At 38.1% G+C, this 23,136-nt stretch overlaps 1 protein-coding gene across 1 annotated transcript; it reads left to right on the forward strand.

The window, feature by feature from the left end:
- Nucleotides 1-260: 260 nt before the first annotated feature.
- On the forward strand, nt 261-22,641 carry cfhl4 (complement factor H like 4). The gene is made up of 16 exons (XM_051377463.1): nt 261-429; nt 706-888; nt 1,322-1,427; nt 1,575-1,651; nt 2,174-2,362; nt 2,528-2,716; nt 3,712-3,897; nt 11,039-11,218; nt 11,606-11,793; nt 14,480-14,564; nt 16,346-16,519; nt 16,967-17,134; nt 17,778-17,945; nt 18,692-18,715; nt 20,036-20,215; nt 22,259-22,641. The coding sequence occupies exons 1-16, from the start codon at nt 360-362 to the stop codon at nt 22,441-22,443; spliced, it is 2,352 nt and encodes a 783-aa protein (XP_051233423.1). The 5' UTR covers nt 261-359; the 3' UTR covers nt 22,444-22,641.
- The last annotated feature ends 495 nt before the right edge of the window (nt 22,642-23,136 follow it).

The following is a 23,136-nucleotide window of genomic DNA, read 5'->3' on the forward strand; positions in this document are numbered from 1 at the left end:
GGGGACCTTTAAATATGAAGGGTCCTGTAAGAAATATGAAGAAGGAGACTCTCTTGCAGCATTTTATGAATTAATTTGATGTGATAGCAGAGAAATACATTTCTTTGCTCGAAAGATACTCTAAGTGGACTTTCCCAGAGCTTGTGGTGTTGTTTATATGAACAGTGCAGGCTGTGCATGTTCCCTTGTGTCATGTTGTGTTCATACAGCCTTGTGCAATCCCACTGGGCAAATGTTGTGACCCTTAGTGCTCCCTGTTGACTGTGGCTGGGGACAAAAACATAGGAATTGCATTGAGTTTGTCAGAGGAGTTTGCCTCAGTGAGACTCTTGTTTGTCACTGCACAGCTGCTTGTCGAAATGTGGTCACCTTTAATCCTTTTGTTTCTTCAACTGTGGACGACTGAGCAAGTTCCTTTATCACAGAATAGTAAGAAACCTTTTTTTTTTAAATACTGGCTTTCTAGAAGTGTGAATATTTTATGTTTTGATTTGTGGTATTGTCTTATTACTGCAGGATGAGTGTATAGTGGGATAGTTGGCTTAAGTATGCACAGTATAGTCTCCAGAAGTATATTCTTCACATACTTCAAGATCTTCTGATTCACATGTTTTGATATGGCTCCGAAAAATGGCATCTGTAGCCCACAACTGTTGAGAAGAAATGTCCAATTTCTTCTTTTTTCCCCATTTTGTTGTTTGATAGTAACTTGTTCAGCGGTCCCAGAAGTTTCTAATGCCTACGTGTCAGAAGAAACTAAAAAAGATGAGTACCAAGGAGGAAATGTGATACGATTCACTTGTGAAACTGGTTACATATCGGGTCCAGCCATCAGATTTGTATGTACAGACGAAGGCTGGGTGGCACTCAACAAGGGAAAATGCTACTGTGAGTTAAATGGCTTTCTTTTCTTGTTCTTGGAGGTTACAACAAACAGAGATTTATTTATTCCCAAAAATTCTAATTTGACATTACTATTGACATCATTGTAATTAAATAGCCAATTAATCAATTTATGGTAACTAGAGAGTTGGAAAAAAATGCTGCATTATTTTGCTTATAACAATTTCTAGTAATTTCTATCAACCTACCTCTTCAAAGCTACAAAATAATAACATGGCTTCTGCAGTGTTTTTATGAAACAGTGTTTTTATGAAAAGAATTAAGCTGGAACAAAATCACGTCACTGTCAGTTTGCTAGTGCTTTTAACAAAAGTCCAATAAAGAATAAGGTGCAAAATTCAAAACTGGGTTTAACAAAATGACTTGTGAAACTTGATGAAACTGATTGGTTGATGAATTACCTCTTTTTTCTTTCAAGTAAAGCCTTGTGTACTTCCTGAGGAAACTCCCAATGGCTATTATCAAATTATCCACGGTGAAGACTTTGTTTTTGGAACAACTGTCAAATACTTTTGTAATGAAGGGTAAGTGGATCTGTAATTATTATATTATTATTATAGAAACTAGAAATACCGGTATCACAGCCTTTGTAAGCGTGTCTGTTATAAATCATTAGTTGTAAATACTGATTATAAATGTATAGGGCATCTCATCGGATCTGTTCATTGCAGGTATCAAATGGTGAGTAAGACTGACACCAGGACTTGTAAACTGGACAAATGGAGCAATCATTTGCCAATATGTGATCGTAAGTCTTTGTAATTGACAGAACTTGCTTCTGTGTTGTTACTGTCAACTTTAAAGCTGCACTTTAAAGCTGCACTGGCAAGTTGTTTGTACAAGCATGTGCACATAAAAACTTTGGGACAGAGGTTAACAACTCCCAATGTCCACTGGGGCCAGAAACATAAAATCCTATTACGCTAATGACAGGTGGGAGCTAAAGATTTTGACTCATTGATTTTAATGCACCCAAAACCCAAAACAACAAAATATGATTTCTCAGAAATTAAGCTGAAAAATGAAAACTGATGGTCATAACATAAACCTCTAGGGTTCTCAGATTATCTAGTAGAGTCCTTGCTTCTATGTTCAGTAACAATGAGGGTATCATTGAAAATGAATGTGGAAAAACAACCCCTCCTACTGTGGAACTCAATGGGGAGGCTCTTCTCTCCATTAAAGCCCCAGTGTGGGATTTTGGCTGATAAAATATACATCAACTTCTTGCCTTTTTTCATTCACTGACCTGGCTGATGTGTTTACTCAGCTTTTAGCTGTGACTACCCGCCTGCAGATGGAGGGTTAATAGTTAAAGGTTTACCAGAAAACGATGAACCCATACTTCCTGACCGCTTCCTCACATTCAGCTGTCAATATGGGAAATTTCTAAATGGCAGTTCAAGGCTGATATGTGGAAACGATGGACAGTGGAATGAGCCATTACCTACTTGTGAAGGTAATAAAATAATTATTCTGTACACAATATTAATGTGATACTTCCAATTGTAAAGCATGTCACAATGAACTAAAATGCCTGCATACATTAAAAGGGTGGCCCCTGTGGGACATAAACCCCAGACCACAGAATGTTTTTCATTTGATAATATTTTATTTGTTCCAGACGTCACTTGTGTCGTTGCGGTGATGTCCAGTCATCTCAATGTAATTGGAGAACAACGAGCAAATGAAAGAGTGAAGGTTGGACATAAATTACAGTTTCGATGCAATAATCCACATTTACTGGAAGGGTCGGAAGAAATTGAATGTTTGGGAACTGGGCAGTGGAATACACCCTTTCCAACTTGTTCAGGTATGTTCACTCTCATTTGAAGTTAATCCCATTCATGCTTTTGAGTGGACTCATCTTTATATATTTAAATTAAATATTAATTCACAGTACAGAGACACAGTACAGAGATTCACAGGACAAAATAACAAAATGTATGGTAATTGAATTGAAAGGACAATATTCAAATATTTTATGATTGTTTATAGATAAGAGACACAGGGATGGATGGATGATGGAGGAAAGATCACACTAAGCTCAGAGAGTGACAACAGGTCAAAATAAGAGGAAGTAATTTTGCTGTCTACATAGCAATAATAGAACCTGTAATTGTTTTGTAATTTTTTTTTTGTTTTGTTTTGGGATTTTTTTGCTACTTGGGGGAACCAGAAACAAGCTATGGAACATCACTAACACTGGTTATCATATTGGATTATCGTGTTTTGAGTAAAGCCACGTGGCAAATGAGAGTCCAATGTCCACACTTCAGCTCTGTATGGTCCCCACCAATTGTTTTGGTGAACACATCTGGGGTGTCTGTGGCTCAGAGCAGTTCATCCATTAAACAGAAGGTCTACTACTACTATACTAGATACTGAAATTGCTCCCTGTGAGCATGTCTGAATGGGATTAGTTCATTTCTAATGAGCGGTTAGCACCAACAGCAAAGTTGCCCCCGGCAAATCAACAATGAGCCAAAGACACCATAAAGCTCCACAGAGCTGAGGGAAACTGTAGAGTGGGGTGAGGATTCTCTGTGGTTTCATCACTACGACTCCTTTCACAAACACACAGTACATTGACTGTTGAATGATTATATCCTCTTTAATAGAAAAGAGACATCCATATTGAAACTTGTATATATAAGTAGTGAGTTTACATACATTTACAGAGATTTGAACTTAAAATTGCAGCATATTTGAATTAATGAAAACCAAGAATCAGATCTTTATGTCTAATATGCTACTGTTTCAACTGTATAAACTTCTTGATAAAACAGATTCTCTTTTTCAAAACAGAGAACTGCAGAGTCGCACATGTACCACCCAGCGTAAAGCTCAACACAAATGTACCAGAAAATGGACTAAGAGAAGGACAAAGTTTAAGGTTCACTTGCCGCCAGCGTCAACACAGTATTCAGGGGACTGAAGTGGTTCGATGTTTACCAGGTGGACAGTGGAGTCATCCCTTCCCAACATGTGCAGGTAAATCAATTCTTGCCTTTTAGCCTTATCTGGGGAAATGATGAGAGAATATTATCCATGACCTAACTTTCAGATGTTTCCCACAGTGCACAGTGATCTCAGAGGGCTTGATTTTCTGCATTTGCCCTGCTATCCCGCCCTAGATTACAGTATTCTTATTGCTTCTTAATGTTTCAAGTTTCATAAAAATGACCAGGGATGGCTGGTATATACGGGGCTAAGCCCCCCCTATCTTTTACAGTAAAGCTGAAAAACTATTATTAATAACCTTAGAACATATTGTTTTGAATTTTGGTATAACCTAGAGCAGCAACAGCACCAAAAAGTGACAGAAAAAAAACAGGATATATGATTTATCTTGGGTTTTTTCCTTTGAATGGGCTAAATGTATTCAGCCCAAGCACAGTAGCAAGCTTTCATTCGATTGTGATTGACAGGTGTCGTGACACGCCCCCTTCATATGCTGCCCATTTGGGCTAATTTCATTTAGCCCAAAGGCTGACCTTCGACCAATCACAGCACAGTAGTTACAGTACAGTGACCTTCAACCAATCACAGCGCAGTAACTACAGTACAGTGAGGCTAGTATGGCGGGCGTTAGCATGAACATGAACGAGGTGGATTATTTACTTTCTAATCAATTTTCTTTAAAGTCTTTGGAGAAAAAATTGGAAGTACAGAGATTGGGAACACATCATCCAAACGATGTACAAATAACACAAAATTGTAGTTTTGTGTTCCGTGGTTTCAGGACTGGCTTACAGCAAATGTAGCTAGGAATTCACTTTTCTCGTTTCCATGTTTGCTGTTTGGAGGAGACTCGGTTTGGACCCAACAAGGAATTGTGAATTTAAAATATTTATCCGACAAAATTAGGAAACATGAATGCAGCACAAGCCACATTGGAAATAACATAAAGTTGTGATTGCTGGGTAAAGTGAACATCGACCGTCAGCTTAATGAGGGTCACTGCATCCTGAACAGAGTCACAACGAGCTGGTAAAGAAACACAGACATTCACTATCACGGACTGTGGACTGTATTACATTTTGTGGGGGACACAAGCTCGCTCTGCGGGAGTCCGACGAATCTCCCACTTCACTCCAGTTCTCTTTTTTAGACAGTCAATTAGCTGATCACCTGTCAAACACTCAGGTTGCAAAGTACACGTCTAAGACCACAGATTGTCTCAAAACGAGACAGGGCCTGGAGAATTTTTCGTGCTCCATATCTGAACTGCTGACCACAGATGACCATCAGCCACATCCAGATGTGGACACAGCTGCAGCCGCTGTAACACCGCACAGGATGTGGCGCTCTGATTATGTGTCAGTAGCCTCACAGTGCGCTTTGAGAAAGCCAGGCACTTGTTGTCTTTGCATGTGCACATTACCCAATGATCTGCAGGGAGAAACTGAAAGGTGAGCTGATGGTGAGGTACAGCAGAGTGGAGTTTGACATGGTGATTAACCTGTTTGCGTCACAGAAAGGCCGTCGATGTGAGCGGCGTTTTAAATAGGGAATACCCAAGCTCTGAAACAACTCTCTCTTCTACAAATAATTAATTTTGCTTTGGTTTGATAGATTTATGGTGTTGCAAATTGTTTCTGGTACTTTTCTATAATGTTGTCGTAGCACAATTGGCATGTGCTGATGTGTACAGAGGAGAGAGAGATGGTTTTTTTTGTTGCATCAGGTCATTCTTTTGGGTATGTCTCCCCAGTGTTGCCGTAGAGCCCTTGCTATAACAAAGTATACAATGTCGTTGCTGTAACTTGATGCGATGCTGCTGTTGCTGCTGTGTGACGTGTTGATGAGTGTAATGCATTTGTTAGCCCACCCACCCAAAATCTCCACCAGCCGTCACTGAAAATGACTCTAACTTAAGACATTCTCACTGGCTTTAAAATAAACCAACTTTACCATGAAGTTGAATGTACCCACCTCTCTAAAATGTTGTCTAAACCAGCTCTAAAATAAAGTTTAGGTGTAACTCATAAATTGGTAGTGCATCGATACTATGTATTGGCTTCTATAAGAAAGAGACTAAAAGAGCTTTTCTAGAAATGACTCATTTGTCTCTAGTTTTGTGGTTTACATTTACCTACTAGCTTTACATTTAGGCCACAAAATATGTATCTGTAGTCAGTAACCTAATAATAATGAAAACAAAAGTAACATAACTTTCCGTTGGATTAACTATAGCCCTTTCACAGTGCATAACTTGTTGATGGCCATAACTGTACTGTGATGTTGGTCCTTTTTTCTGCTCTAAATATAAAGTAATGGTCAAATTTCCACCAACTGAACTTGAAGAGGCCATAACAATGAATTAACAATTGTTGTAACAGTTTAAATGCATTTTAAAAGTGTAATCCTGCTAATAATCTGATTACTTAACTTGGAAACATGTAATGTTTTACTCCCCGAGACTGTGAGTGACTGCTGATCAGAGTCAAAGACCTCCATGTGAAAATGCCTTTATAGTCATAAATGTGATGATATTGTTGAAACTTGTTCTTTCTCTGTCATTGCCCATATTTATTGTAGGTCCTGTGGGCTGTCGGAGACCACCACCCCTTACAGATGGAGACATTAAGGGGTCTCTCAAATCCCAGTACAACCATAATGAAAGGGTTGAATACATGTGTCAAAATTTCTACACTATGGATGGTCAGCCTCAGAAAACCTGCGTCAATGGTGAATGGATTGGACAGATGAGATGCCTCAGTGAGTAACAATTCCCTTTATGTTTTTCATGTTGCATTCTATATAGTATTTTGCATTATTTATTAATTATGTAGAGCCATTACACATTACCAGCAGTAGAATGTAACTGTAACCACTCTTACTCAAGTACTGTTTTTAAATACTTTTACTTCACTTGAGTCTTTTCTTTTTATGACCCTTTATACTTCTACTGCACTACATTTCAGAGGGAGATATTGTACTTTTTATTTTCACTGTATGTTGAGTTTTGTAACAGAATATGTTACTGATTACATTTGGGAAAATGTAATTAGTTTCCTAGAACTAGGATTAATGTTATATGGAGTATGCTGTGTACAGGGATTCCTCAAAATTAATAAAATTGTATTTTTTTATTATCTCTTACAGGACCCTGTACTGTGAATGAAGAACTAATGAAGGCACGTAATATTATATTCAGATATGTAGATAAAAAGAAGCTGTATTCAGCCCATAATGATCAACTTGAGTTCATGTGTGTGCGAGGAAGAAGACATGATGGAGTATTAAGCATGCGTCAGACATGTCATGATGGTGAGATTAGCCTGCCCACTTGCATTTAAAGATTTTGAGTCAGTCTGGTGCAATAAACATCAGTTGGCTGAACAAACATGTAAATGATTAAGAAAAGTAAACAGTTAGACCAGTTCTGGACTGATCCAGTGTCTTCACTGCTGTAGTTGGTCATTTTAATAAAACATATATATTCTCTTTTGGTCTGTTTTCTGCCTTTAAAAGCATAAGCATGTACATATGTTTGGAGAGTAAAGACTACGTTCCACATGTTCATTCTTGAGGAAGTCTAGTGTCGAGCCAAATTCTCCCATCCCTCCCTAATCTCCTAGGCAACAGGAAACAGTATGTCAACAACCTATTATTTTGGTCAACATAAAGAGAAAAGGTTTAGAAAACTATAAAAATATAATGATTAACATATTTATGGAAAAGAATAACCAAACCTGGCATATCCAAGTGCTTTGAGATTGGTGTATGTATGTTGCCATCACAGTCTGAATGGGTGAATGGGTGAATGTGGCACGTGGTGTACAGCGCTTTGAGAGGTTTGGAAAACTGGAAAGGTGCTATATGAGTACAATCCATTTACCATTACTATGAGAGAGGTGAGAATGAACCAAAATAGTAAAATTGCGGGCCGGCAAATCAACAACGAGCTAAAGACACCATAAAGCTCCACAGAACTGAGGGAACCGCAGAGTCGGGTAATTATTCTCTGTGGTTTCATCACTACGACTCCTTTCAGAATGCAAAGTCACAGGCATACCAGACAGCATACGCATCAACACACATGTACCAAACAATCAAGTAAGAAAAAGACGTAAGTCTTACTTGCCGCCTTCCTGAAAACACTCTTTGAATAGACACCTGGTAAGAAAGGTAATGTCCATCTTGGCTGACCCATCCCACCCCCTGCAGCAGGAGCTCAACCTTTTGCCTTCTGGTCAGAGGAATGGGGTCCAGAGGATCAGGAAGTCCAGAGCTCAAGGCTCCTTTATCCCTAAAGCAGAAGTTGCCATTAACCGTCAACTATAGTCCACCTCTTATTGTTGCACTGTATTCATTGCTTGCATGCTCTTGCTTGTACTTTCTAAACATGATGTCTGCTGATATTTGTTGTTTAATGTGTATATTTGAATGCACAGCATGTTTCTCATTTGTGATAGTATTCTTTCTTGTTGTGCAGTGCGTTTCACCTGAGTTGGGGGTGGGGGGTTAAGCTGATCCAGAATTGCCCTCCAGGGACGATAAAGATTTTATTTAATTGAACTATAATGTATCCATGACAAAAAGCCCATATTTAGCCTGTAGTAATACACTTGAGATCAGGTGTAGAAGACCCTTTGGTACAGTGAGAGTGTGTGGCTGTTCTGATGGTGGGGTGCGTGTCCATACCCTCTTGCCAGTAAAAGCTTTAGTTAACTGGAAGTGACATGAGCTGGCTGGACAAACATGTAAATGATTAAACAGAGGAAATAGGTAAATATATACTGTTATTGATCAATCTTCTGTCCCAAATTTGTTTAATATGTAATGTCAGTAGATCAGCCTGTGGAGTAGCAACCACAAGAATCAATACTTGAGCCTCTTTTGTCCAGTCTGTACATAATTTCTTAAATGGTACAGCTTTTGAATGTACTCTGCTTACACGTAACCTGTTACTTCTCATTCCTGGCTGCCTGTGCCTGTTTATCTGACCTATACACCACAACTTTGATTATCTAATGCTAATACCTGCATTGGTTGAAAACTAATCGCAACAAGTATTTTTTTTCTAAAAGTATTTCTTTGAAAGATGTTTTTGTTTAATATGGTGGGAGGGATGAGGGGTATCAGATAACTGGGATGGATAGTTTTACTTTAAATGTGTGCAGAGGCCTCAACACAAATTATATACTTGAAATTGGGCACCAATAAAGTGATCTTTAGATTTATGTTTATGCAATCAGGGACATCTTGATCTGACAGGGGACTTATTTAAAATGCATGGTCTTGGAGCTTTGAGGCCCAATAAAAGCATTTACTAAGGGCGTATAATACTGCTGTGATTTTGTTACTATACAATGAATTGTCGGCACCACTGGTCCGTTCAATGGAGTCTGCCATGTTTCGTGGTCACCGTAGTTTCTCCTACACACTTCACAGCCCGTTCTCATTCCCAGGTCATCAAATACAGCAGCAGGCGGTGTTCAGTTTGTTATGATCTGCAACTTCACCACAAGTTGTCACTAAATCCTACACACTGGACCTTTAACTAAAGTATCTGAATCTGATGTTAAAAAAAGTTTTTAGAAAATAAACTCTTACAGGAATACTCTTATTTGTCACTCAATGATAAATACAGCAAAGCCTTACAGTGCAGGACATGAACCACTGAAACACTATTGCATTGTTTTACAAAATACCCTTTAAAATTAGACTAGTATCTATGTGAGTATAATATTATGTTAAGTCATTTCCATGATTCAGTGAGCTTATTCTACAATATAAATCTGAGTATACCAACTTAAGGTGTTTTCAGGCTTAGGGGTAGGGTGTGTAAAGGTGTTGTGTGTGGTCACATCAGCTTTTTATTCTCTTCCCTTTGAGCCTGAGATTGTAGCTGGAGGCTGGAACAGACTTGCGTTAATCATTGGGCAATCTCTTTTTGCCTGTGAGATCCACAACTCTGTCTGCGTATAACAGTGTTTCAGTCTCCAGTTTCTACTTCTGTTTGACGGTTCAGGGTACTGAAGAGAAAATGAACGCAATAACCCGAAGCTGTGTCCTCTTTTTGTGGATGCATACACTCATCTTTGTGGAAAGTCAAGGTAAGACCGGGTGGTTCAACATTCCTTTTGATATTACTATTTCATTTATTGTTAAATGTTTTGTTGTGGGGATAAATATGGAAAATTCCATTTTTGTTTAGTTTTTTTCTATCTTACAGACTGTACACTTAAACAGTTTTTAGATAGATTCTAGAAATATTTAGAAATCATAATGTCCAGGTGATTTGGGGACCTAGAGGAAGCAACCCATGGCAATATAATTTGATGATTACTATATTCATTATTATTATTACTATTATTATTATTATTATTATTATTATTATTATTATTCATTCCCCATAGTTGTGGCTATTGGCGTCATTGTTGTCATCATTATCATCATCATCATTAGTCATTTCTGCTAGTATAGTTGTTGCTGTACACCTTTGTCTCTGTCTCTTTCCATCTCTCTTTACCATCCATTCCCTGACCCCTCTTAGAAGTGAGCCTGACCCCCCACCCCCCACAAAACATGTAACTGCAAAATACTATGTAAGCAGAGCTGGGAGAGTTACTTCAAAAATGTAATCTAATAAATGGACTAATTACCTGTTTAAAAATGTAGTCAATAACCTAATGACAATATTAATGTAACAAAACTTTCCGTTGGATTAATTATAGCCTATATACAGTTTTCACAGTGCATAACTTGCTGATGGCCATAACTGTACTGTGATGTTGGTCCTCTTTTCTGCTCTAAATATAAAGTAATGGTGAAATTTCCACCAATTGAACTTGAAGAGGCCATAACAATGAATTAACAACTGTAAGATTGGCTATGGTTTCACTCGAGACCAGAGTGGTGTTGTAAGACTTGTGAAGTGTTGTAATGTTTGCGCATGTGCATGGTAGTGTATCGTTCTTTATTTTTAAATGCATTTTAAAAGTGTAATCCTGCTAATAATCTGATTACTTAACTCGGACACATGTAATATTTTACTCCCCGAGACTGTGTTCGACTGCTGATCAGAGTCAAAGACCTCCATGTGAAAATGCCTTTATAGTCATAAATGTGATAATATTGTTGAAACTTGTTCTTTCTCTGTCATTGCCCATATTTACTGTAGGTCCTGTGGGCTGTCAGAGACCACCACCCCTTACAGATGGAGACATTAGGGCGTCTCTCAAATCCCAGTACAACCATAATGAAAGGGTTGAATACATGTGTCAAAATTACTACACTATGGATGGTCAGCCTCACAAAACCTGCGTCAATGGTGAATGGATTGGACAGATGAGATGCCTCAGTGAGTAACAATTCCCTTTATGTTTTTCATGTTGCATTCTATAGAGTATTTTGCATTATTTATGAATTATGTAGAGCCATTACACATTACCAGCAGTAGAATGTAACTGTAACCACTCTTACTCAAGTACTGTTTTTAAGTACTTTTACTTCACTTGACTCTTTTCTTTTTATGACCCTTTAAACTTCTACTGCACTACATTTCAGAGGGAGATATTGTACTTTTTATTTTCACTGTATGTTGAGTATTGTAACAGAATATGTTACTGATTACATTTGGGAAAATGTATTTAGTTTCCTAGAACTAGGATTAATGTTATATGGAGTATGCTGTGTACAGTGATTCCTCAAAATTAATAAAATTGTATTTCTTTATTATCTCTTACAGGACCCTGTACTGTGAATGAAGAACTAATAAAGGCACATAATATTATATTCAGATTTGTAGATATAAGGAAGTTGTATATACCCCATAATGATCAACTTGAGTTCATGTGTGTGCGAGGAAGAAGACATGATAGAGTATTAGGCATGCGTCAGACATGTCATGATGGTGAGATGAGCCTGCCCACTTGCATTTAAAGATTTTGAGTCAGTCTGGTGCAATAAACATCAGTTGGCTGAACAAACATGTAAATGATTAAGAAAAGTAAACAGTTAGACCAGTTCTGGACTGATCCAGTGTCTTCACTGCTGTAGTTGGTCATTTTAATAAAACATATATATTCTCTTTTGGTCTGTTTTCTGCCTTTAAAAGCATAAGCATGTACATATGTTTGGAGAGTAAAGACTACGTTCCACATGTTCATTCTTGAGGAAGTCTAGTGTCGAGCCAAATTCTCCCATCCCTCCCTAATCTCCTAGGCAACAGGAAACAGTATGTCAACAAACTATTATTTTAGTCAACATAAAGAGAAAAGGTTTAGAAAACTATAAAAATATAGAGCAATGATTAACATATTTATGGAAAAGCATAACCAAACCTGGCATATCCAAGTGCTTTGAGATTGGTGTATGTATGTTGCCATCACAGTCTGAATGGGTGAATGGGTGAATGTGGCACGTGGTGTACAGCGCTTTGAGTGGTTTGGAAGACTGGAAAGGTGCTATATGAGTACAATCCATTTACCATTACTATGAGAGAGGTGAGAATGAACCAAAATAGTAAAATTGCGGGCCGGCAAATCAACAACGAGCTAAAGACACCATAAAGCTAGAACTGAGGGAACCGCAGAGTCGGGTGATTATTCTCTGTGGTTTCATCACTACGACTCCTTTCAGAATGCAAAGTCACAGGCATACCAGACAGCATACGCATCAACACACATGTACCAAACAATCAACTAAGAAAAAGACGTAAGTCTTACTTGCCGCCTTCCTGAAAACACTCTTTGAATAGACACCTGGTAAGAAAGGTAATGTCCATCTTGGCTGACCCATCCCACCCCCTGCAGCAGGAGCTCAACCTTTTGCCTTCTGGTCAGAGGAATGGGGTCCAGAGGATCAGGAAGTCCAGAGCTCAAGGCTCCTTTATCCCTAAAGCAGAAGTTGCCATTAACCGTCAACTATAGTCCACCTCTTATTGTTGCACTGTATTCATTGCTTGCATGCTCTTGCTTGTACTTTCTAAACATGATGTCTGCTGATATTTGTTGTTTAATGTGTATATTTGAATGCACAGCATGTTTCTCATTTGTGATAGTATTCTTTCTTGTTGTGCAGTGCGTTTCACCTGAGGTTGGGGTGGGGGGTTAAGCTGATCCAGAATTGCCCTCCATGGACGATAAAGATTTTATTTAATTGAACTATAATGTATCCATGACAAAAAGCCCATATTTAGCCTGTAGTAATACACTTGAGATCAGGTGTAGAAGACCCTTTGGTACAGTGAGAGTGTGTGGCTGTTCTGATGGTGGGGTGCGTGTCCATACCCTCTTGCCAGTAAAAGCTTTAGTTAACTGGAAGTGACATGAGCTGGCTGGACAAACATGTAAATGATTAAACAGAGGAAATAGGTAAATATATACTGTTATTGATCAATCTTCTGTCCCAAATTTGTTTAACATGTAATGTCAGTAGATCAGCCTGTGGAGTAGCAACCACAAGAATCAATACTTCAGCCTCTTTTGTCCAGTCTGTACATGATTTCTTAAATGGTACAGCTTTTGAATGTACTCTGCTTACACGTAACCTGTTACTTCTCATTCCTGGCTGCCTGTGCCTGTTTATCTGACCTATACACCACAACTTTGATTATCTAATGCTAATACCTGCATTGGTTGAAAACTAATCGCAACAAGTATTTTTTATTCTAAAAGTATTTCTTTGAAAGATGTTTTTGTTTAATATGGTGGGAGGGATGAGGGGTATCAGATAGCGGGGATGGATAGTTTTACTTTAAATGTGTGCGCAGGCCTCAACACAAATTATATACTTGAAATTGGGCACCAATAAAGTGATCTTTAGATTTATGTTTATGCAATCGGGGACATCTTGATCTGACAGGGGACTTATTTAAAATGCATGGTCTTGGAGCTTTGAGGCCCAATAAAAGCATTTACTAAGGGCGTATAATACTGCTGTGATTTTGTTACTATACAATGAATTGTCGGCACCACTGGTCCGTTCAATGGAGTCTGCCATGTTTCGTGGTCACCGTAGTTTCTCCTACACACTTCACAGCCCGTTCTCATTCCCAGGTCATCAAATACAGCAGCAGGCGGTGTTCAGTTTGTTATGATCTGCAACTTCACCACAAGTTGTCACTAAATCCTACACACTGGACCTTTAACTAAAGTATCTGAATCTGATGTTAAAAAAAGTTTTTAGAAAATAAACTCTTACAGGAATACTCTTATTTGTCACTCAATGATAAATACAGCAAAGCCTTACAGTGCAGGACATGAACCACTGAAACACTATTGCATTGTTTTACAAAATACCCTTTAAAATTAGACTAGTATCTATGTGAGTATAATAATCTGTTAAGTCATTTCCATGATTCAGTGAGCTTATTCTACAATATAAATCTGAGTATACCAACTTAAGGTGTTTTCAGGCTTAGGGGTAGGGTGTGTAAAGGTGTTGTGTGTGGTCACATCAGCTTTTTATTCTCTTCCCTTTGAGCCTGAGATTGTAGCTGGAGGCTGGAACAGACTTGCGTTAATCATTGGGCAATCTCTTTTTGCCTGTGAGATCCACAACTCTGTCTGCGTATAACAGTGTTTCAGTCTCCAGTTTCTACTTCTGTTTGACGGTTCAGGGAACTGAAGAGAAAATGAACGCAATAACCCGAAGCTTTGTCCTCTTTTTGTGGATGCATACACTCATCTTTGTGGAAAGTCAAGGTAAGACCGGGTGGTTCAACATTCCTTTTGATATTACTATTTCATTTATTGTTAAATGTTTTGTTGTGGGGATAAATATGGAAAATTCCATTTTTGTTTAGTTTTTTTCTATCTTACAGGCTGTACACTTAAACAGTTTTTAGATAGATTCTAGAAATATTTAGAAATCACCTGGACAATAATGTCCAGGTGATTTGGGGACCTAGAGGAAGCAACCCATGGCAATATAGTTTGATGATTACTATATTCATTATTATTATTACTATTATTATTATTATTATTATTATTATTATTCATTCCCCATAGTTGCGGCTATTGGCGTCGTTGTTGTCATCATTATCATCATCATCATTAGTCATTTCTGCTAGTATAGTTGTTGCTGTACACCTTTGTCTCTGTCTCTTTCCATCTCTATTTACCATCCATTCCCTGACCCCTCTTAGAAGTGAGCCTGACCCCCCACCCCCCACAAAACATGTAACTGCAAAATACTATGTAAGCAGAGCTGGGAGAGTTACTTCAAAAATGTAATCTAATAAATGGACTAATTACCTGTTTAAAAATGTAGTCAATAACCTAATGACAATATTAATGTCAACAAAACTTTCCGTTGGATTAATTATAGCCTATATACAGTTTTCACAGTGCATAACTTGTTATGTGTGAACGTACGTATAAACAGTAATTTCATTAATTGGTTACGTCACACACTAACTTGCAAAAACTGGTCCTGTATATATGGATGTCATGGTAATAGTCTACATCAAACTAACAAATGTTTATTCCAGCATTATGGCATAGTTAGATTTTGGCGTCTCCAACCTCATTACTCCCCGCAGACATTTACATAGAGATATTGGGGAGCAAATACCTTAAACCCCTAGCCGGAGCCTATAGATGGTTGCTGGGGTGGTGGTGGGGCTTACAGAGCAGCAGGCAGCAATACTGATGCAGGGTAGATTAAAGGGAGAGATGGAAAATTGTGCAGTTTAAATAGACCGCCAGATTGGAAAGGTGTGTGTTGGTTAGGGATTATAGAGTGTGAGGCATGTCATGTGTGTATAGCAGTGCAGCTTGAGTTGACTGCCTAAACTATCTTGCAGGCTTTGCTCCATTTATATTTATGCCTGTGTGTGTATTCTTCAACAGCGATAGAATGTACAGTACCAGATATTGAAAATGGTTTTGTGACTGGAGATATCCGAGTGTACAAGGAACATGAAATCCTGCATTTTGAGTGCAATCGTTTCTACAAACGCACTGAAGGGAGAGCTTCAAAATGCACAAAAGTAGGAATGAGAGCAGAGTGGACCCCTGCACCTATGTGTGAATGTACGTATAAACAGTAATTTCATTAATTTTTTGCATCACACACTGACTTGCAAAAACTGGTCCTGTATATATGGATGTCATGGTAATAGTCTACATCAAACTAACAAATAATATGTTTAATCTCCCAACAAATGCAGCAATAAAATGTCAACTGAACCTGCCACCAATCGAAGGAACCATGTATGAACCTGCTGGCAGAAGTCTGTTTTCACCTGGTGACGAAATAACAGTCAGATGTACAGAGAAGTTCTGGATTTTTAACCTTCAGGGACACCTCAATAAGAACTACATGCAATGAATTTGGAGAATGGACTATCACACCGGTATGCAAAGGTACAAAACTACATGGGCTCTAGTGCCAAAGACAGATTATGTGTGTGTATAATTGATTATGATTATTAATCTAATCCCATTTTACTTAAGATACACAAATCTTTCATTTATTCTAGAGGCTATATGCAACAAATATGATCCACTTGTGACTTCCTGGAGAAAATACTGGACCCAAGTAAAATTGCGTGAGACTATAGGTTATACCTGTAGGCGAGGCTACAAGGGGACAGATGGCACCAACGTGGCCACATGCACCAGAGATGGGTGGAGTCCAAATCCACTTTGTCAAGGTACTGTGAAGTTAAGCTTGTGTTTTTGACATTACTGTTAATTTTGTGTTGATATTTCTTCAAGTTAGGAAGGATCTTTGGTCCAGTTATCAATCTGTTTTACTCTAATAATGTTCTCCACCAAAAGGCTGCCCTGTAGACCAAAAAACAAAAATCTGTAAAAAATGTTTCACGTTGCCTGCTACTCCACGCCCCTGAAGTACGAGGCTATGTCACATTCACGCCCAAAAACCTCAGGTGCCATATTTATTGAGCATCTAATCTATTCTAGCCTATTTAGTATCCATTTCTACATTGTAGTAATCCTACTACTACTACCACTCTCATTCACAACACTCAATCTCTTGAAGTCCGTAGTCTCCACATTGCCAACAGTTATGTCTGTATATCTCTTCATTCTGTATTTATGTGTACAACTGCATTTATTTATTTATTTATTTTGTTCAGAAATAATATGCTTCAGACAGGCTATCGATAATGCAGATTTTGTCGACAAACGTAAGAGAGAATACAAATACAATGAACGGATTAATTATGCCTGCACAGAGGGTTTTAAAGGAAATCCTTCCCGAATTTGCACGGAAAATGGTTGGATCGGGGATTCAGAATGTACAGGTAATGAAATACACCAAATACATTTTTTTATTATGTTGTATTAAAGAAGCTGCTAAACAAGAGACTGAGACCATAAACAAGTGAGATGTCAGGTCATTTCTCCGTAAGACTGCACTGGAGGAACCAGGATCCAGATTCAATTTCTCAGCTGTTGAATAAAGTCCTTGCTCCCTCTGCAATCATTGGCCAGAAACTATCAGAGCAGAATGCTGAATGTCTATGAATGACTATTCACATTGTAAAAAAGCACTGGGATCCAGCAGTATACATATTAGGAATAGACATGTCTTCTAACGTTAACATTAATGCAGTGGACTATTTTACCTACAGTTTATTACTACTCGAAAAAAGAGCCAGATAAAGTGAGAACAATGGGACAACGGTGAAATATAAACCTTATATTTTGATTTTACATACTTAAGTACCACCAAATAGTCAGCAGGTCATCACTCCTTTCTCTGCAGTTGTGTTGCTATTCTAGCCTATTTAGTCTCCGTTTCTACGTTGTAGTAATCCTACTACTACTACCACTCTCATTCACAACTCTTAATCTCTTGAAGTCCATAGTCTCCACATTGCCAACGGTTATGTCTGTATGTCTCTTTGTTCTGTATTTATGTGTACAACTGCATTTTTTTTTCAGAAATAACATGCATCAGAGAGGCTATCGATAATGCAGAGTTTGACAACAAGCACAAGTGGGAATACAAATACAATGAGCGGATCAATTATGCCTGCACAGAAGGTTATAAAGGAAGTCCTCACCGAATTTGCAAGGCAAATGGTTGGACTGGGAAATCAAAATGTACAGGTAATGAAATACAGCAAACCAAATTTATTGTTGGGATGTTTTGTTGTTTCTATTTATTATGCTGTTTGAAAGAAGCTTCAAACTAGAGGCTGAGACCATAAACAAGTAAGAAGTCAGGTCATTTCTCCGTAAGACTGCATGGACTATTGGTCTTTTAGTGCAGCCAATGGAGCCTGCCCCCTGCTGGCCATTACATAAGAGAATGCAGATTTAAGACATTGACTTTCACTTTACAGACCCGGAGGCTCTCTCCATTATATGTACTGTCAATGCTTCTGCCCTCCTTACAACGACCTTAAGATAGTAGACCGGATATGTTCAGTCTGCCTGTACTGTAGGAAACATGCCTTGTCAAAGCTTAAATTTATGATACATGTTGATCCTATGTGGTTACTTTGATTAAATCATAGATACACTGAAACAAAAGGCTATTGGTGGCTATAATCCTCCCCTTGTGTTAATGTGATTTTCTGTACATACATATAAATGCTCCGACAGGGACCATTCGAATACTGGTATATGTGATACTTTGGTTTATACAATAATAGTATAATGTTAAAGCTGATATATGTGTAACAGTCCTGCATTCCAAGTTTTACTTGTGTTACGTTATAATAAGATAATGTATTATACACTTATATTTAGTGAACTAAAATATCTTAATCTGCTATACCAACTCCATAAACACTCTCAAACTCTCAGTGCACAAGCTAAACTCAACTAAATGTGTTTTGTTTTGTTTTCAGCGATAACATGCAAAGATTGTCCAGGTAAGGCAGTACAGAAAAACTAATCCACTGTTCATATTTTGTTCCTTTCATTTCCGTTATACATACTGTACATGTATACCGCGGTCTGAGGACAGTAGATCAGATATATATGCCCAATCTACAGCCAGTGATGTGAAAAATGTGCCTTGCATATAACAGCCCCATGCACAGCCAGGACGAGAGTGAAGGCTCTACAGCTTGTGGTCAGATCTTCAGCATTCCCTTATGATGTTTATATCTTAAATAATATTATAAATTATCTAAACAAAACTATTTTATTTAGTTTTCTTTAAGGAAATGAATAAAATGCTCAAATATAGACCTACTATATGTACTTTTCAGTGCAAGTTTACTTACACCCCGGGATCCCGACCCCCAGGTTGGAAACCACTTCTATATGTAAATAAGCTGTTATATTTTCAAATTATAAAAGGTACAGCATTAGCAACATCAATCCAACCATTTTCTTCCTCTTATTCAAAGGCGTTCCCAGGCCAGATAACATATGTAATGCTTCCACATAGTTTGTCATCCTTCTACAGAAGATACAAATATACAGTAGATAATCTCTTGTATGACATTTTATGACAGTTTTACTGATTTGTATTTATTTTTGAGGTTGCTTGTCTTTTTTGAATGCAAAATATTGTGTGATTTAAGAATTTGTCGAGCCCTCACCCAAAAGGTGTGCCAACATACACCAATCAGCCATAACATTACGGCCACTGACTGGTGAAGTTAATAACACTGATTATCTCGTTATCATGGCACCTGACAGTGGGTGGGATATATTGGGCAGCAAGTGAATATTTTGTTCTCAAAGTTGATGTGTTAGAAGCAGGAAAAATGGGCAGTGTGAGGATTTGAGCGACTTTAACAAGGGCCAGACTGTGCTGGCTGACCCAGTTAGAACATCTCCAAAACTGCAGCTCTTGTGGGGTGTTCCCATCCGCAGCGGTCAGTACCTATCAAAACTGATCCAAGGAAGGAAAAGCGGTGAACCGGCCACAGGGTCATGGTCCGATCCAACAGACGAGCTACTGTATGCTGGTTCTGATAGAAATGTTTCAGAACACACAGTACATCACAGTTTGTTGCATATGGGGCTGCATAACATTATGACCACCAGGGTGTCCAGGTGCTCATAATGTTATGGCTGATTGACATTAGACGTTTGCTACAGTCTATATAGGTTGCCTGGTAGGTCACCTGTCTCTCTCTCTGTGTGTGTGTGTGTGTGTGTGTGTGTGTTGTTTAAAAGTGATTTGCTACAATATAATACCTAAACGTGTACCTCATCTGTACCTACATATTTCTAAGAGCCTCTGGGTTGTGAGACAGCACCATTGCTTGCAGATGGAGACCTCAAGTACACAAAAAAAAGTAATTACAGCAATAATGAAACAGTTGAATACATGTGTCCAAGCTTCTACACCATGGAGGGAGAGCCTTACAGAACCTGTATCAATGGAGAATGGACTGGACATATGAGATGCCTCAGTAAGTTACAGTTCTCCCTTTACCTAATATTCATACTGCATTCTGTGCAATTATTTTTTATTGTTATATTATTATGGTATAGTTATAGTTTTATAAGTTTCAAAGTAGTTTCCAGTGGTTGCATGTGACAGGTTTGCAGGTTTTGCAGGTAACATAATGTCTGCCTGGATTATGCTTATTGACAAAAAAAAAAAAAAGTTTGTTAACCTTTGACTCTGGATTAGGGTTTGTCCCACATGTTCAGGGATTCAAGGCCTGAGTTTTACAAAATCTGTCAAAATCAGAATCAGTTTTATTGCTAAGTAGGTTTTCACATAGGAATTTGCATGGTGTATTGGTGCATAACAGTAAACAGGAAATGGGGGCATTTTGGAAATGTTTTTTTCTTGTGACATAATGTTTTGGTCCAGGATGGGCCTATGATTAATGGATTTTTTCACAGCAGGCAAATAAACCCACTTTATTCCACTTTTGCACCAAGTTTGATCAACACATTACAGTGCAGTTGACCAATAGCAAGCCATCTTGAGAGCGCTGACTTTGTGCTTGAGTGCACCACAAATCCTATTGTAAAAAAGAAGAAAACTATTCTCACACTTGCACACAAAAATAATCCGTCTGCAGCTTGCAAGAGCACAACTTACATTATGTGCCTTCACGTTACCCTCTCTTGAAGTCTGTAAACAAATAAGGTGCAGTCTAAAACACTGCAACAGAGATGAACAGGCAAATGAATTATGCTCAAAGTCTTTCTAGGAAGTTCTCCAGAAAGTGGGTTTAGTGAGATGAGGGAAATACAGAACAAATACCATGGTAACTGACTCTGTGATCTTTTGCATTTGGCAGCTTTTCTTCATGAAGCCCTTAGTTTCTCTCTCTGTCTCTCGAGAAACTCACCAAAATTGATCCAGTCCAGTTAATATAACATTCATCTGACCAAAAGACGTGACCCTCTCTCACGTGCTGCTGTGAGCAGTCCGATCATTTCCAGTGCTTAATGTACTGGTAGCATATTTTTGCTGCTTAGCTCAACCCAGTTAACATTGTTAAATTCTTCATTACAGTGGCTAATTAGCCCCACTATACATTTCAAATTTACACTAGTTCTGCTCAAGCACTCATAACGCTCTCCTTCTAGAACTTTCTTGCTTATCCCACAGTTGTTTGCATGCTATTTCCTTCAACATTGCGATAAGGCCCAGTACAGAGGAAAAAGAAAGAAGTTCGGAGAGTTATTGTGACTGACTAGTGCTGGCCCTGCTGGCTGGAGGGTTAGCAATTAGTTTGCCACCAAGCTTCTTGATCCAAATATTGCATAAAAGATAAAAGATTGATTTTATTGTGCCACTTCTTCTTGGTGTGACCAGGCCTTTATGTGGCCCTGAGAGCTCAGCACATTGCAGCTTCAGAAAATAAAAAAGCAAATTCAGTAAACCTTGTCAATTAGACAACACGTGCAGCTTTAAGAAAATACAATGGAAATACAGACAAAACAACATATTACTGAAAAGCTCTGCCAATTTGGGAAGGAAAAAAAACTAATATTGTTTGCTAACAAATACAAAAACAAATGGCACAACTAAATATAACCTGATGTTATATCATTATCATTGCAATGCTTGGCCTACTGTATCCTATACTGATATAGATATTTCTAGAATAATAATGCCTTTGATTGTTATGCAGGCTACAGGTCTTCCATCACTGGTGAACCGGGTAGTAAAGTTTAATATCTGTCATAAACACTAAATCAGTGTTCTGCAAGCTGTTGTGTTGTCTGTATTGGCAGCATGTTTTCTAAATGCTGCACGTGTTGTCAAAGTGATAATGATGTCTCTGAATTTGCACGTTTTCCTAGATAGCAGCGCATTGACCTCTTAGGGCCACAATACTTTTAGGATAATAAAGATCTAAAGATTGTGGTTCTATACGTGTTAAAAAAGTCACAACTGCCGCCCAACACCAGCAAACTTCTTGCATGCATTGTTGTTTACAGACCTTCCTGCAATTATTAAAATGTTTTTTCTCCATTGTCTCCTGCAGAACCGTGTGTTGTGAATGAAGACGACTTTAGACAACATAACATCACTTTAAAATCCAGTGACAATAAATATTTCACTCATGATGAAATAATTGAGTTCAGGTGTGCCAGAGGAATTCCTGTCGGTGCAGTGGCAATGCGTCAGAGGTGTAATGGCGGTGTGGTTCTCCTGCCTACTTGCCAGTGAGACACTGAAAAATACAGAGGAAATAGTTCAACCTTTATTTACATACAATTATGTGGGCCCCAGGAAGATTAGTTGGTACCTTGCTAGCAGCTAATGTGGATCCAAATAAATGTATAGATTGCAAAAAAAAAATACTGGTCTTCCATCTCCACTTTAATGTTGTCAACTATGGAAATTTTAATAAAAATAGGCATGATCTCCCAGCCTCTTTTCTGCCTTCCACATACGTAATATACCACATTTTGGGGTAAAACTCACCATTTTGTTTTGCACATAGCTCAATACATTTATAATTATAGAAATGATTCAATGCGGTGTTTATTTGGTTCTATTTTCATTTCTAATTTCTTATATCAAATTGTTTAAATATAATTTATACATACTTTGGAGTAAAGCAAGCTATAAAAGGTTGGTGTTTGATAGCAGTTTCCATTGACATTAAATAATTATATGATATAATTATGATAGACGGTGTACCAAAATGAAAGTAGACAAAATTAAGGACTTAGTATAGCTGCTAATGTCTGCTGAAATTGAAGTTCATGTGACTTGAAAGACCACAGTGTCATATGGCAAACTTTGTTCGGGTTGACCACCTCAGGTCAATTTAGGAGCTGCTCTGGAGTTTTCAAATATAACATGATCTTTATCAAAACATAGATTTTTCCCAGTTGCCATGGAATTGTAGATATT

Source organism: Dicentrarchus labrax, unplaced genomic scaffold (assembly GCF_905237075.1).
Source record: "Dicentrarchus labrax unplaced genomic scaffold, dlabrax2021, whole genome shotgun sequence".
Taxonomy (NCBI): domain Eukaryota; kingdom Metazoa; phylum Chordata; class Actinopteri; family Moronidae; genus Dicentrarchus; species Dicentrarchus labrax.